Source organism: Centroberyx affinis, unplaced genomic scaffold, assembly GCF_046629955.1.
Source record: "Centroberyx affinis isolate AG114_WGS23_722 - 3 ecotype Tasmania unplaced genomic scaffold, CSIRO-AGI_Caff_v1 ptg000347l_1, whole genome shotgun sequence".
Classification (NCBI taxonomy): Eukaryota; Metazoa; Chordata; class Actinopteri; order Beryciformes; family Berycidae; genus Centroberyx; species Centroberyx affinis.
The window spans coordinates 1-15,828 of record NW_027279019.1 but is presented as its reverse complement, the minus strand read 5'-3'; the positions used below and the strand labels follow the sequence as shown (position 1 = coordinate 15,828).

Genomic DNA, 15,828 nt, shown 5'->3' with positions numbered 1-15,828 from the left:
CTTGATAAAAACTATATATATTGTGTTACATCATCATTGTCTTTTGAAGGCAAGAAAAGTAGCACATCCATGCTAAAATCTGATGTTCCCAAGGGGATAGAAAGTAGAGCCCATTCAAACAAACTGACATGCTAAATTATATTAAAAATACCACTGAATCTCTGAAACACTTATCGAAGTTACATTTTGCTGGTTGTAATGGAGTTTAGAAAATCCATTTGGGAGTTTTTGTGCAGCTTCTTATGCAACCAGCTTTCCATGGAATGAAAAATATAGTCTCTTTCATTCACTTATCATTGTTTCATTAGAAAAATCTTTTATTGGAAATAGGGAAACATCACGGTGCCACTGGAGCCATGCAGTGATTCAGTGTTTTGCTCACACACCCTTCATCAGCAGGGTGGCTGCTTACCGACATGGGCGCTTGGATCCACGTCCTCCCTACTCCTTCTGCCACCCAGAAGAAATTTAAACAAATATAACACAGCATGAAGTACTTCAGTGGTTGAGTGAGCTTCTGTATTGCTTGGAAATGACACTAAACCTCTATGGGTTTGAATCTGGTTCATTTTATCTTTGCATACACCCTTTTTACCCTATCTTGAGTGTATATGAAAGGTAAATAAATGAAACGTGTACAGCCCATGCTTTTGTGACTGTAACAGATATGGGCAGGTAGAAGTCAGTGTGTTGTACAAATATAAAACACGTGAAGGTAACATGCAGTTCCCTGTGCACTGATGGGCAGAAGCTTTTATTGATAAAAAATAAATAAATAAAAAATGAAAAACGTGAGGTAAGAAAGAAACAGCCTGGCTCCCTGCAGAGCTTCTACACTGTGAATGTTAGTCATTTTCTGGACTGGTAAACTATCTAGCTTACCACACAACCAACAAATAAAATTTAGGGGTTAATTCAGGTGTTATTCTAGTCCAAAAGCTGGAGTTCCCAGTTGGCACTGGAAGGAGCCAACTGCAGAACTGTAGCAAGCTTCCACCATAAAACCCCTCAGGCCCTTAAATAACCCCATGTTCTACAAGGAACTAGCTTGTAACACCACTATTGTATCTATTTCCTGAATCTCAAAGAGTTGAGCATGGCACTAATGTCAGGGTTAAGCGTTTGATTCAGTGCTGACTGAGGTTTCTGTTCAGAATTGCAGCCACTTGGTGAGTCTGTGGTTAGAGCATCTACCATGAAACACAAGTCCAAATTCACTAAAGGTGGCAAGGGTATGTGTGCACTACAGCTTGAAATGAGCCAAAATAAAATGTAATTAAATAAAAACATAATGAATGGACACCATATATTGCATGTGGAGTCAGGCATGTCATTTTTTGAGAGCCTCAATGAACAGTTGTTGTACCTCAAACCACTTATAAAGGGATGTGTGTTTTGGTGTACTGGAAAAATATGTACTTTTGTATTTTTTTTAATTAGCAGCTCAGTTGCCATCCCACTCAGAGTTTGAAGATGCTTTCCTCTGACAGCATAAAATTAAGCTCCATTGTAAAATGCAAATTTATTTGTGGATATTTGCAAAAGGTATTTTCAGACATGACACAAAGGTATTTCCAAATATTTCACACACAATGAATCATAAAAATGTATAATTAATTATACATTATAATCTCAAAAGCATGATGTGTACAAACTAACTGTGACAGTTAACTCCAGTGACAACTCTACGACCAAGAAATAACCAACATACATAAGGTTTTTTCACTTTGTGACATTGTATGAAATAAAAATTTCTACAGTTGATTCTACAATTGAATGTAACACAGTATGACTCATTCTCAGGGATTAAAAATGTAAAACAATAGTTTGATGACGCAAATGATCAATAAGCAACTTCTTTCACTTCATATAATAATGCATGAAATCAAAACTTCCTGAATTGGTTCTACAATTATGTGTAACAAAATATTACTCATTAGGTGCTGCAGTAACTAGTATTCTCCAGCTAAAATTGGCTCATCTTTCCTTCTGTAACCACACAGTCCCGTGCTGAGGAGGACGACTTAGAAGTTTTCATAGTGATGGATGAAATGCGCCTGGTCCTTCCTGTTCATCTGCTGGCAAGCTTTCTCCACATTCTTGGTCAGTCCAGGAGGGCCACAGCTGAAGACACCGATTTTACCCACCTACAGAAAAGACAACAATTAAATTAAATTAAAAGGGAAAATAAACAAATATGTATCTTATGTCATGCTCAGCCTCCTGTTTGGGCAAAGCTTTGCAGAAACACAAGACAGATGAAGATGGATGCAGCACTGACCTCAGGATGAACCTCCTGCAGCGAGCTGAAGAAGGACACAAAGGGCGGACGGCCAAAGTGTGTAACAGAGCGCAGGCCGGTGAACAGACTGCGGTTCCACACCTTCTGGAAGTGACGCTCACACACATACTGTGCACACATCACACACACACACACTGGTGAGGAGCACATTAGTGGTTTACAATATCATATAACATTAATGTACAATGCATCTATTTAAGTAAAATCACCATTATTAAAATCAAGATTTATTATTCGATGCACTTTCCATTATATGCAATGCTTGTAAATGTGAATGGCGGCTGCAGATCTCACCAGCATCGTGGTGCGGAGGTCAAACTTCTCAGCCAGCTGAGTGATGTAGGTGTGGACTGACACCAGCTCCAGGGTGTCCATCTCCTCCACCTCTCGGATGATGTCCGACACCCACTCAAACTGACGCTGTGTCCGTGTCACCCAGATGAAGTAAACCTTCAAACAAACAGTGAATGTCATTGTCAACAAGAATTTGTTCGTAAGCGAGTTGACAGATAACTAAATGAAACGAGGAGGTTTTAATGCGGCAGTATGGTGCTCAAGACTAAATGTAGGTCGCTCTATTTTAAGCAGCACCTTTTTACACTGAATCTTGGACTTGATAGAGGACTTAAAGACCAGGTCCTTGAGGATGGATGCGAACGGGGTGACTCCGATCCCTCCTCCCACCAGAACTGACACCTCAAAGTCAATCCACTCCTGATGGCCCTCTCCAAACGGACCGTCCAGGTACAGCTTGGGATGGAATAAAACATCATTGTCATTTTTATAAAAGAGTGGAGAAGCAGAAAACACACACACACACACACACACACACACTCATACACACACACAAAACGATGCCCTGCCTTTGGATAGGTGCCCAGCTCCAGCAGGCTGTCTTCGGTGTACAGCTCTCGCAGTTGGCTGGTCCAGGGCCCCACGGCGCGGATGTGCAGGCTGAGGGTCTCTTCGTGAGGCGCTGACGTCAGAGTGAATGGGTGGTACTCATCTGTGCCCAACATCAGGCACGCTATGCGAACCCACTGGCCGGAACGATACACGAAGCCCTGTGGCCGCTTGAACTCCAGATGTGTCACGCCTGCAGGTAGGACAGCCGACAGAAGTGTAAACTCAAACGCAACATGCATGCACAAGTTACATGATTTTGTGGAAAATAACAAAAAGCTGCAATTTCATAACCAAAGACTGAAAAACACAGAGAGAGAGAAAAAGCAGTCTCCATTATGACTGGTTTGTTGAGTGTCACCTGAAGGCAGCAGCTCAGCTCTGACCACAGGGATCTCCACCTTCTTCCTGCTCAAGCTGATCAGCTTGTCCAGCAGGAAGAGCAGAGCGGGGGGGATCAGGTAGATGTAGAAGCGGGGCTCTTGGAGGAGAGCGAAGCTGCCGTGGATGACCGTCTGTTGGAGGAGTGCAAAGCCAAGACCAGTGTCACACCACTGATAAAACCTCCTTCCATCTAGCGGACCCAGATCTAGTATGAAAAGCCTGGTGAATGCTGATTATTTGGGGGTTTTGAGTGATGAAGAAGTACTCACTAGAGTGTACACAATAACGTAGAGGTAATGTGTGAGCCAGAATCCACGAAAACTGATGCGACGGAAATAATGGGAGGCAAAAACATACATGAAAGCAAAGGTAAAGAGAAGCAAGACACCGGTCATTCCTAGAACAAGGACAAAACAGAACAAAAAACAGAATTATGTTCCAATATTACAAGCAGTTTGGAGTTTTGCAAGGAACTAGTGGGCTCTAACATCAATCTTTTGTCTTCCTACCATACCTGGAACGGTTTGAAAGAACCACCAAAACCACTTGAGAGGAAGTTCAGACCTAAAAATGAAAACACTGTATATCAGCTACACAGTGAAAATGCAACATACCATCCCTCTCCAGCGAAGCATAGAGGAAACCTGCTAAAATCAGACAAACGTTTTAAACATTACCCATTGTTGGCTAAGACCTTGGGGAACAGACAAGACAGGATGCTGAGGTCACTGATGGAGAAGATGTAGATGTTGACCACATGACCCAAGCTGTGAACGACTACAGTGAGAGGAGAAAGGGGAGTGAGCAACACAAAAATGCCAAACAATGAAAACAAAATTAAGTTGCACAAACATCACAAAGGTGTCAGGATGTAAAACAGCCAAAGATGCTGTTACTCAAAACTTGACTTCTCTTTACTGTGCGCTGGAGTCTCTTATTAACCCACAATCCTTGTAGTTTAGTTCAGCTTATTTGCACAAAAACGAATAAACAATCAAAATAGATATATATATATATCTTAAGAGAATTACCAAAGAAAGAAAGGGAAAGAAATGTTTGTGTGCAGGTGAGGTAAAAAGCCCAAAATGAGCTTATATCAAAACCTCACAAGGTTATACTAATTAAGTTACAAACACTTAAAGTTCATTTTCAGTAGTTACAATAATGAAAATACAATTACTGAAATGTAGTTACATAATAGTGATTAGTAAACTGGTACAACAAATATTTATAAAACATATAAATCTCCAGGATATTAGGTAAGTGATCAAATGTATAACAGAGCATTAGCAGCTGTCTGAAATCAAAACCTCTTTTATTTTTATTTTACTGTAAAAATAATTAAGGAGGGAGATAAATCTGCTCAATAAGAAAATCCATTCCAAAGTGAAGTGTGTGTATCCCATCTTCCAACCTGCGAGGATGATGGCGGTCATGGCCATGAAGCGGTGGAAGTCGATGGCGGCGTCGAAGGGGATGTAGCGGTTGAGGAAGGTCTCCCGGCACAGAGTGATGAGGTTGCGACACACAGTCAGCAGCATGTAGGGAAACAGAAAGGAGATGGCGGCCGCCGAGCCGCGGGACACGATGATGCCCACCACCGAGGTTTCTGGGATACCTGTAGAGTCGGCCTGCAAACCATAGTCTAAACACAGAGCTAGGAGTTTTTAATCTGTTAGTTCAGAGCTTTACTCCACAGCAGGATCACACTGTAGGTAGTTCAGGCAGAAGCAGCTGGAGTGAAATGAAACTTTTTTTTGTCACAGATGCTATAAGGCAATAAAGGATTATAATGCATTAGGGGATAATAAACGAGACAGAGTGAGCAGAATGAGTAGAAAGAGGAGAATTAGCTCTACTCACAGTAACATCTTTCAAGACTCACGCCAGCCACGATGCCATACACAATGATGAAGCAGACTATGTGGCGGCGATAATTCTCGACGAAGCGTTTGAATTGCTGAATCTTCTGCTTGATTGGGTTCCTTTTGTATTGCTCGCGCTTGGGATTCACATAGACCTTCGGAGTGTGGAGGCCTAACCTGAAAGCAGGCAATGCAGTTGGACCTTTTAAATACGATTGCTTTTCAATAAATATCCTTTGATCTGTGTTTTGTGGAGCTGTGGAATATTTTGACCATATTCAAGTGACACAAATCACAGAGAAAGCAAAGCATGACATTGTAACTTGCTACGGTTGAAGAGCTCAAGAGCAATTGCATCATGTGAGCAACTAAACACATTCAAGAATTTTTGATGAACCACAATCCAACATGGTCTGCTGCACAACCACAGTATCCTCAATGTGTAATTACTGGCACCACTCATGCAAAAAGAACTAGTATACATAAATTCATCAACTAGCTGACAGGTTTCAGTAGATACTGAACTACTAATCTGTGTTTCTCCTGTGTAAATATACAGTTTTGTAAATGACAAAACTGCTGAAATGATAAGATGCTCTCATCTCATGAACCACAGAAAGGAAAGAGTTACTGTATTATATCCTCCAACATGTACAATTAGACTGAAACTTTGTATTCCTATACTTGGTATTCCAGAAAATCATTTATTGCAGCAGACTATTTGAAAAATGAAACAGGGAGCATACTTTTTCCCCTGCCGTCTGCGTATCTCCTGTCCATCTGTCTTGTTGCTGCTGCAAACAAAATGTGGAGAACGATCAGATGGTGAGCTGGGAAAGAACGGTCTCAAGGGTCACATGAAACTTTACGAAAAGTTCAAATTAATCATTATTTTCCACAGCGATTGCCAACAGCTGCCACTTGTATAATTTGGACGACATAGACAGTGATTACTGCCTCCGCGTGTTGTAATCCCTGTTGTTAAACGTGTGGATTTGGCCTGTTCTCTTACCTGCTTGCCGGGCAGATGAAGGACACTCTCTGGTCTCGACTCAGCCGCTTCTTCCCCTGTTTCTCCATCCCTGCACACACACAGGAGACACACCGAGCGCATCACACAAGGCAATCTTAAAAAAAGACCTGGAGCAAGTCTTGGAGAAAACATTCTTCGACCTTTAACGTTGAGCTGGGCGAACTGCAGCTCCTTCTCGTGGTCCCGCAGGAGGAAGTGGAAGTCCTCCCATGTGATTTTCTCCTTGTCATCGAAGGCTGCTGCCTGCAGCATGGCCTGGATACCTTCGTCTGCCTGGCTCTTGGACAGGGCGCCGTTGGAGATTTCAATGAAGGACCTGCAGCACACAGAGAGGCAAAGATGGACCATCAGACACACACGAAGATTCAATGTGACTATGAACAAGTAACAATAACAGGCCAAACCTGAGCATCCTGGAAAATTCTTCTTTCGATAAGAAACCATTTCCACCAATGTCGTGCATGGAGAACATCAGTTTAGATTTTTCCTCAGGAGACCCTGGATAAACAGACATATTATTAACAATATGATCTGGGGCTAGACAGATATATTGGTTTGGAACTATATCGGAAAGATACTGGCCTTTTATTAAATATCAGATATCGGCCACTGACAATATGATGGAGGTTCCTGCCTGACCACAGCTACATAAAAACAGTCTATAAAACCTGCAATGACATTTTATTTTCTTTGCAAATTTTATTCATTAATTTCATTGTTCAATAATGTTTTTTGTAAACTAATTATTAAGAGTTTCCTTCCATTGAATAAGTGGGGTGGGTCACCCTACATCAAAGAGCTGCTAAGCTACCTAAATGAATTTCATTGGTATTGGTTTCAATGGAGAGTTTAGTTATGATGGTCTGCTGTTTCAGAGGCTTTTCCACTGTGCCAAGAAAAACATTCTTGGGGAAACCCTAAATTCTTGTGTTTTTTTAGGCATGAAAACAGTTTAAAGATATTTTATATCAGCACAAAATATTGGCTGGATTTACCTTTCATAAAGATGACCATCACATCAAGAAACTCCTGGAAGGAGAGGTAACCATTGCCATCTTTATCAGCTAGAGTGAACATGGAGTCGACGAATAAGGAGTCAGGCTTGAGCCCCAGTGCATCAGCAAACTCTGTCGCTGTCAGCTCACACTGCAGAACCTCCATGGCTTTCTTGCGGGACACACTGCTCATGTCCCCAGCGTCACTCTTCTCTATTTCCAAGACCTGTACACCAGTGGAACAGTGAGGGACGGTGTCATTACATGTCGCAATAGTGTCATTAGGAATATCACCAACGTCAGCTGAGGTTATGTCCATCACTCATGAGGTCACCGTCAAGACCACCAATTAGTTCGTTTGGCTTGAGGTCGGACCTAATTTGACCTCAAACAAGTTTTGACGACATTCTGTGACCGAGGCCAAAGCTGCTGCCACCGCTGCTGCAGCAGAGTGCAGGGTGAGGTAAACATCCAGAGGCCGACCGTACCTTAGAGAAAGCGTGTCTAATGAAAGTCTCCACAATCTGAGCTCTCTGCTCTCTGGTCAAAGCCTCGTTCAGCAGCTCCCTCTCTCTCATCTCCTTCACTCTGATCTCCTGCCCGATGTCTGTCACCTCGGGGCGCAGCTGCTTGACGAACTCTGCACGCTTGTTCTCTTCCTCGAAAAACAACACCTGGGCATGCAAACAGAGATTGGCAAAGAAAGACAGACAAACCAGCAGAGATTGAGAGATAAAAGTGATGTGGTCAGGTACAGCACATTGGCAGAATGGCAGGGATGAGTGGTGTCATGAATGATGCCTGCATCAAGGATTGGATGAGGTACAAAAATAAGAGTGAAGGCCACTTCAATGCGAAAGTGAAAAAGCTAAATGTGCTGAAATTGCAAGCAATCTTAACAGCACTTGGAAGCAAACAGGAACACAGAATTTGGCTTGACATGCTGACTGCAAATACAGAAGGCAGCAACATTTCTTAGACTTCAAACAGACTGCTGCTGCTTCTGCATTCAGATCGAGCTTCTGAGAACACAAACCGCCCCCCCTCATCTCCAACTACTCACCAGGTCGTACTCTTTCGGCACTTTGAGCAGCAGCGCTTTATGGTGCCGGTCATTGGAGAGGAGGATATCCAGGTAGGCCTGGTTGCCCAGATTGAGGCAGCGCAGCGCGGGTCCCGACCTGTCGAACACCTGCAGCCTCCTCTTCTTATCAACCTCCACACTGACGGGGTGCAGAGCTTTCTTAGGGCCCTGCCACTCATAGGCTGGGGGGGGCAAAAGTGAGAGTGAGAAGATGGGATATTGGATATTATAGAGCATAAGTGCAAAATAATGGGACGTCATATAGTAGAGAATAAATATGACATATGATTCCACACCCATGATTCCCACAGCAGGCTCCTCAGTTCGGTCAACCGCTTTCCTTCTCTTCTGGAACTTCCTGTACTTAGACTTGCGGAAATATGCCACCACACAAGCCACGAGAAAACTCACTATGAGGGTAAAGCAATCACAATTAATCACCAGTTTGACAGTAAAGGCACCAGTTGGTAATATCAGAATTATTACAATGAATAGTGGTGGATTTGTTAGTATGGGTAGGCTACTGACCAACGGGAAAGAGGAACAGAACAATGATAAATATGCCAAAACCAGCTTTGCTCCCATCAAAGTAGTTGAGTTTGGTGGCATTAGTGCAGGGATGGAGCAGAGATGCGTTCACTTGTGCAGGCTGAGGACAGGGGTCACCTTAGGGTCACAGAGAGACCATTTTTAGTCATTGATTCATTAAATAATCTATTCCTTTATTTAAAATGGAACTCCTGATGTTTTCCTACACACCAAATGTAAGATAAAACAGAATTTATTTTTACCATCCCTCCAAAAGAATAAATTTTTTTGTACATCGGTGGCCTCTGCACTAGTGACTGTAACAAGGACGTCATGAAATGTCACATTGCGGATCGTCTGGATCTCCTCATCTGTGAACAGACTGAAAACACCCCAAAGTGAGCAGGCGACTGTAGTAAGATGAATGACCCACTTGATATGAATGGATGATATTTCACAGATAAATCACAGACTGCAGCAGGAGTAGATAAAATCACAGCTATTTCTATGTTCAGAGAGCTTCTTTGCAGAGGAGCTTACCCATTCTGTCTGTTCTCAAACCAGAAGCGGTCTCCGTTTCTGATGCGGTCAAACTGGTCCAAGATAATGGTAGAGAAAACTGGACCTGGACCATCGAGAGACTCCAGCAGTCCTCCAGGGAAGAGTTCCAGTTTCGAGATATCTCTGTTATACAGTTCTGCAATATCTTGCAGCAACTGTTGGAACAGGATACACAACACACTTCAATGTACAGAATTAGAGTAAAATGTATTATGTAGTTTGTGAACCTACAGATCAGCATTTGTTTAAGGTAAAGTACTTTGGGAGCCTCTAGTATTTACCTGTGGGTTGATATGGTTGAGCTCAGGGTTTATTTCTTCAAAAGTCTTCACAGGAGGCAGATCCAGAGCCTGTCGGACCTGATTGTAACTAGGGAGGCCAAAGTCTCTCCCTCTCTGGACGGTCATGGCCACCAGATCCGACCGGGTGAACCTGAGCGGGCCGTACATGAAGTCTGGCAGGGTGGAAATCAGATCAGAGCTGTGAATATTAGTCAACAACTTGATTAAGTGTGAATGAGTGATATCGAGCGAGTGCATGACGGTGAATAATAAGGATCAAAGACCTCGCAGGTCTTCCACAACAACATTGTCTTCTCTCTCTGCGATCTGCGAGGCCATGCCCATCAGAAGGTCGTCTATGTCCCGGCCGGACTTCACATTTGGACTCTGGTGTAGCAGAATTATATAGAAAAAATTTAGTACATAATATATCAGGAGTCTCTTCTCTACATTTTAACAGCAAACAGATGCCTTTCAGACTATTCCCATTCTCTGGAGAGCGACTTTGAAGAGGAAGCATCATAAACCATCCTGGCATCTCTTTGCACACCGCACCCTGACTAAAACTAACTTTGGAAGAACTACTTTGAACAGAATGTAGCCTATTCTCATTAGGTGTGTACTAATTACAAAATGAAGCACTTCCTATATGACAACTGAGAATTTCTCAAACACAAACGCATTTAGTTTTAGACTTAATGGGCTGCATGAATACAAAATACATTATAGTCCCACAAGAGGTTTTTTTTATTCTCTAAAGAAATACTGATAATGCATGTAAAAGCAATCTGTAAATAAAGCAATGGCCAGGATTGAATCCTGCCAGAGCTTTCTCTCCCATGTCTCCCTCTCTACTTTCCCAGTCTCAATAAATAAATAAAAATAATGAAAGTTATTTCAATGGGCACACCTGTCCATTTATGGCCAAATTCTGTGTTGCGTTCCTTTGAAAATGTACCAGTATGATCATGATATACCTGCCGCTTCCAAAAGCTGTTACAAAGACGCATTGCAGGTGATAAGCTGCCATCTATGTCGATGATCTTCCGAAAATGGCAGGTTCTGTTTCTGTAGCAAAAACATGAATCAATGCAGAAAATTATATATTTCTTATGAAAAATCCATGCTGCATTTAAGACGGTGTCTGAAAATGTGCACAACAGCTCTTTGACATCATAACACTCTGATACGGATGGAGGGTTTTGCATGAGGTTTGATTTTCAGAATATACTAGGCAGGGGCACATGGAAAAAGAAACAGTACCTCATGTAAACACCAGGTGGGACCATAGTGATGCCAAAGCGTATGGCAGCAGCCTGAAACTCAGGAGAAATCCCTGGATCGACAAACTTCTGATAGCCTGTATGCAGACAAAATATAATATGATACAAAACACATCCTGAAATACAGGAAGACGATAACAAAAACAATTTAGGAAACTGCAAGCTGTGTAATATCATACAAAGAAAACATTGTGGAAACCTGAGTACTACTGAATCCTGATACTGGTAAGCACCGTATATCATCCATCTCATCAAAGTGAGGAAGAAAATGCAGCATAGATATTAAACTTAAGAGTAATTCAAACGGATGGGATCATCTGGCCATTCTCCCTTTAAGTCTCTTCCACTGTAGCTGCTTACTCAGCAGAAGGCTCACCTTAGTGTGATGCTCTGCTGACAGAGCACATACTTGTCCGACACCACCGACCATAGCTCACCTAACCATGGCTTGTGGTCACCGGTGCATTACTCGTTCTCCTCCCCTTATACGCACACACACTCTGCCTGATTCTCACCTGGATAAGGAGGCAGCTTTTTGTTTCCAAGGTAGCCAGGCAGCCATTCGTACAGAGCAATATTCTATTGAAAAAGCAGTAGAGATAAAATTCATCAGTCATGTTTTGAACTAGTTGTCTGCAATGAAACTACAACCGCTTCAAAGAACTATTAATTTAAGATGACTGTGATGTTGTTCTGGACAGGTCCTGCAGAGGATAAGACTTCGCTAATTAAACAAGTGAGAGGTGATGCAATCGCCCTTACACTAAAACCATTTCATCCATAAAATCACGACCACCTGGTGTTGATGCAACCTCCTCCTTTCCAGAGTGCAAATTAAAGCAGCACCTGTGCAGTGAGAGGATTACACAAAGACTTTTCCCTCTACCTGGAATGTGGCCACCACGGTCTTCCTGGCGTTTTGAAACAGCTTTTCGTCTGACCACTCTGGGTGTTCCTCATGCAGTTTGGAGGCTACATAATTGTGGTAGCGAAACCAGATAATCCCCTCTGCTGCCGTGAACATGTTCTCATTGGCCCAGGCATTTCCCAACTCTGGACACAGAAGATGGCAGAAATTACAGGGAATTCTCCTATTCAATCATAGGATGCACCGTTGCTATAGTTACAACACAGTAAACAGAGAAGAGATAGTATTATAACCATCCTACTATACTGTTCCAAAGAAAAAGATACTGTGTCTTACAATGGTGGAAAGTAACTAAGTACATTTACTCAAGTAGTGTACTTAAGTACAATTTTGAGGTACTTGTACTTTACTTGAGTATTTCCATTTATGTTACTTTGTACTTATACTCCACTACATTTTAGAGGGAAATATTGTACTTTTTACTCCATTACATATATTTCACAGCTATAGTTACTAGTTGCTTTTCAGACCAATATTTTATATTTAAAACATTTGATCATCTTTATAAAATAACTATAAAATAGAAAATAAATATAAATTAGACTACCCAAAAGTATAGCTAAATTGTTAAGATTAGCTTCACGTTGACAACTTTAAAATGCTGCTTACATGTACATGTATGTCAATAAATCAGTATTGATATTCCAGTAATTTATGAAAAATATAACTCTCTAAATGGGGACAGTTTGCATAATTTTTTTTTTTTAATGCAGGACTTTTACATGTAAAGGAGTATCTTTACATTGTTGTATTGCTACTTTTACTTAGTAAAAGATCTCAGTACTTCTTCCACCACTGGTGTCTTACTGGTGTAGTATCATACTCCCATTGCATAAGGAGGATCTCTGACCACTAATGGAGCGATAATGTGGGTGTTTGTTTTCTAGGAGCTGACAACAGAGCGGTGACAACAGGAGCAGATCCTCCACCTCCGCCCCAGATAATAACTACACATCTTTAACAACACTAGCAACAAAACACTGGTTTCAGGACAGCTGTACGGCATCTTCTGCGCTATAGAGATGGGGATTTACTGTGGTGAGTGTGACAGGCCGTTTACACAATAGAGAGTCATAATACACGTCAGGCAGAGCCTCTCTCCGCTCAGCCTTGCAGGCATGTAAGCAAGATCGCAGAAAACCTGGGTGAAATAGTATTTGCAAATACTTCTAGGTGTTCGTTGTAAGCAGCTTGCAGTATCAAAAGGGTGGGGTTTGCCACATACGACGATACGATGAATACCAGAATGTTGCAATCACAAGAGAGTATTTGAAAGTCAGTTTAGTGCACTTTTCAGCAGTTGACAACTTACTAGACATATTCTGAATTTGCCTGATGTGGTAAACCCCACCCATCTGGCACTCAAGACTAAACTAAACGCTGAGAATTCTTGATGAATAACATTTGATCCAGGTCTGGTTTGAAGAATAAAGTGTAACATCTCTCACCATAGAGGCCCTGGGGTCCGTGCTCGCCTGTGGAGGGGTCGGCGGCGCTCCACATGAGGTAGCGCTCCCCACCCTGTTTGGGCATGTCCCACTCAGAGCCTGAAGTCAGGAGCCCTCCAGAGAAGCTCCTCAGGGAGTCAGACCAGGATGTGGAGGGACCGTAGATGGAGCTGCCATCTATCCACGCTGTCACCAGGTTGACCTGTGTATAATGTTTGTTATTCTCCAAAGAATGCACTTTGGGAAAGGGAACTTCAGGTGAACATAATGTAACACGAAGCTCACATACACTACCAGTCAAAAGTTTGGACACACCTGATTGAATCATTATCTTAAAACCATTTTGATCTAAAGGCTTATGCTTAAATGCTTGAAATTAGATTTTTTAGACAAATGTAAATAGTGAAGTTGTTGCCTATGTATGAATTTCTTTCCAAAGCCTTTGCCTTTCTATCAAGGCAAAGGGCGGCTACTTTAAAGTCTAAAATATAAGATAATCTAAAATATAAAAATATAAGATAGTTTTGACTTAGTATCGATGTCTTTACTATTATTCTAAAATGTGAAAAATAGTGAAAATAAAGAAAAATGTGTGTGTTCAAAGTTTAGACTGGTAGTGTATTTTTCTGGAGGAATTTCTTGTTGAAATGCCAGAGTCAACATGCAGCACCTGTATACGAGGGTTATTGGGACTCTGGCTGGACTCTTTGTCCCATGGTCCTCTCTGGAAGGGAAGCAGGACTTTCCCGGTGCCAGAGGGGTCGAAGAAGGGGTCTCCGTTTGGGATTGGGATGTTCATGAACTCTGGAGGGCAGCCAGGGGGTCTTGAGTCAAAAATCTCAAAAGTAACATGATAACCTGGAAAGTCAAATTGAAAGTATTTTAGTCAGCATCCTGATTCTGACAAAAGGGGCTCTGCTGGGAACTCAAGGTGCAACACTGGGACACATTAAATCATACTCAGCTACATGAAACCCCAGCTGGTACAGAGTTTTTTCAGTTTGAGACTGAGTTTTTCCCCACTTATTTAATAATTTATCATCATGCAACTACAATTAAATGATAACCCACGACATATTTACCAAAAAACACAGACAGCACTGTCTGGTTGCGGGTGGAGGGCAGACCGGAGGGGCCCTTTGTAAGCAGGCGGCTGACTCCTCGAGGGTTTGGCAGCAGCGGCTCCTGAACGGGCTGGTACACACCGTCCGAGTACTGCGCGGGCACGAGGCGCACAAGACGTGAACCTGCGCAAACACAAACACAGTCAGGTAACCCGGTGCGGCGACACGCCGGGCTGGGCTGCACACTTTGGCTTCTGTTAACTCACCGACTGCTCCGCGTTTGGATTGCCCAAACTGTTGTACCAGCCGTCACAGCGGGGAACTTCCCAGTCTATTTTACAGTGTGAACCTGTGCAGGTGAAGCCAAAGGGACATGTGTTTAAAAAGCCTTTCTTGCAGAACTGTCTTTTTTTTCAACGTTAACTGTATTGATTAAAGTGACACTGAATGTGAAATAAAACTAGAAACAGATTCGTGTACTTACGTTCAATGGCAATAAGCAGCAAGCCTACCACTGCTGAGATCCTCCAAACCCGTTTACGCAAATCCATTGATGCGAGAGATGCTCCTCGGCTCAGTCCGCAGGAACAGACAAGAGTAGTTGAGCACTTTCTGAATGGGAAGACAAGGCGAAGGTAACTGACAATAATACTTAAGAGATTGTTTTTGTGTTTGCATATGATTGTAATCATGCTTTATTGATTTAGCAATGTTTTGAGAAAGGAAAGCAATCTAATTCAAGTCGCGTTGAACAGGTGACGCCTTTTTTCCTGGTTGAATGAACAGTGTTGCAAAAAGTTTGGCACTGAACATTGTGGCCAGGTGTACAAACTGGAAACCTGTAGGTAGACAGCAGCTCCAAGGAGTAGGCTAGCCTACGTCATTTTACGTTGATCATTCTACATTTCATAGGAAAAGATGAAATTGTTGCAGCTTACCCACTTTAGAGGATGGAATGTAGTGCAGAGGTAAAGCAGAAGTGCAGGTGAGCTATTGTGGATGGCAGGTGGTGCAATACTAAAGCCAACATGTGTTGAACAGCTTATCACAAACTGCATGTGACCTGTGTTGCCCAAATGGGAATGGTCATCATCTCTGGCTCACACCTCTTTTCCAAAGCATTCCAGTCAATGCATCCTCCTCCCCAGTGACACAAAGGCAGCCAGTGG

At 42.4% G+C, this 15,828-nt stretch overlaps 1 protein-coding gene across 1 annotated transcript; it reads right to left on the bottom strand.

Moving 5' to 3' along the window:
- Positions 1–1,666: 1,666 nt before the first annotated feature.
- duox (dual oxidase) lies at positions 1,667–15,210 on the bottom strand. Its single transcript, XM_071515386.1, is given in 34 exon segments — positions 1,667–2,147; positions 2,282–2,410; positions 2,597–2,752; positions 2,894–3,052; positions 3,166–3,398; positions 3,567–3,720; positions 3,859–3,986; positions 4,104–4,153; positions 4,267–4,366; positions 5,004–5,234; positions 5,453–5,631; positions 6,201–6,248; positions 6,467–6,536; positions 6,628–6,803; positions 6,892–6,985; positions 7,483–7,708; positions 7,971–8,156; positions 8,546–8,748; positions 8,863–8,976; positions 9,095–9,232; positions 9,358–9,476; positions 9,635–9,810; positions 9,937–10,109; positions 10,221–10,323; positions 10,914–11,004; positions 11,200–11,296; positions 11,735–11,798; positions 12,106–12,272; positions 13,596–13,797; positions 14,266–14,453; positions 14,678–14,842; positions 14,926–14,943; positions 14,946–15,008; positions 15,144–15,210. Coding segments are annotated over 34 exon segments (4,590 nt in total). The 3' UTR covers positions 1,667–2,024.
- Between the last annotated feature and the right edge of the window lie 618 nt (positions 15,211–15,828).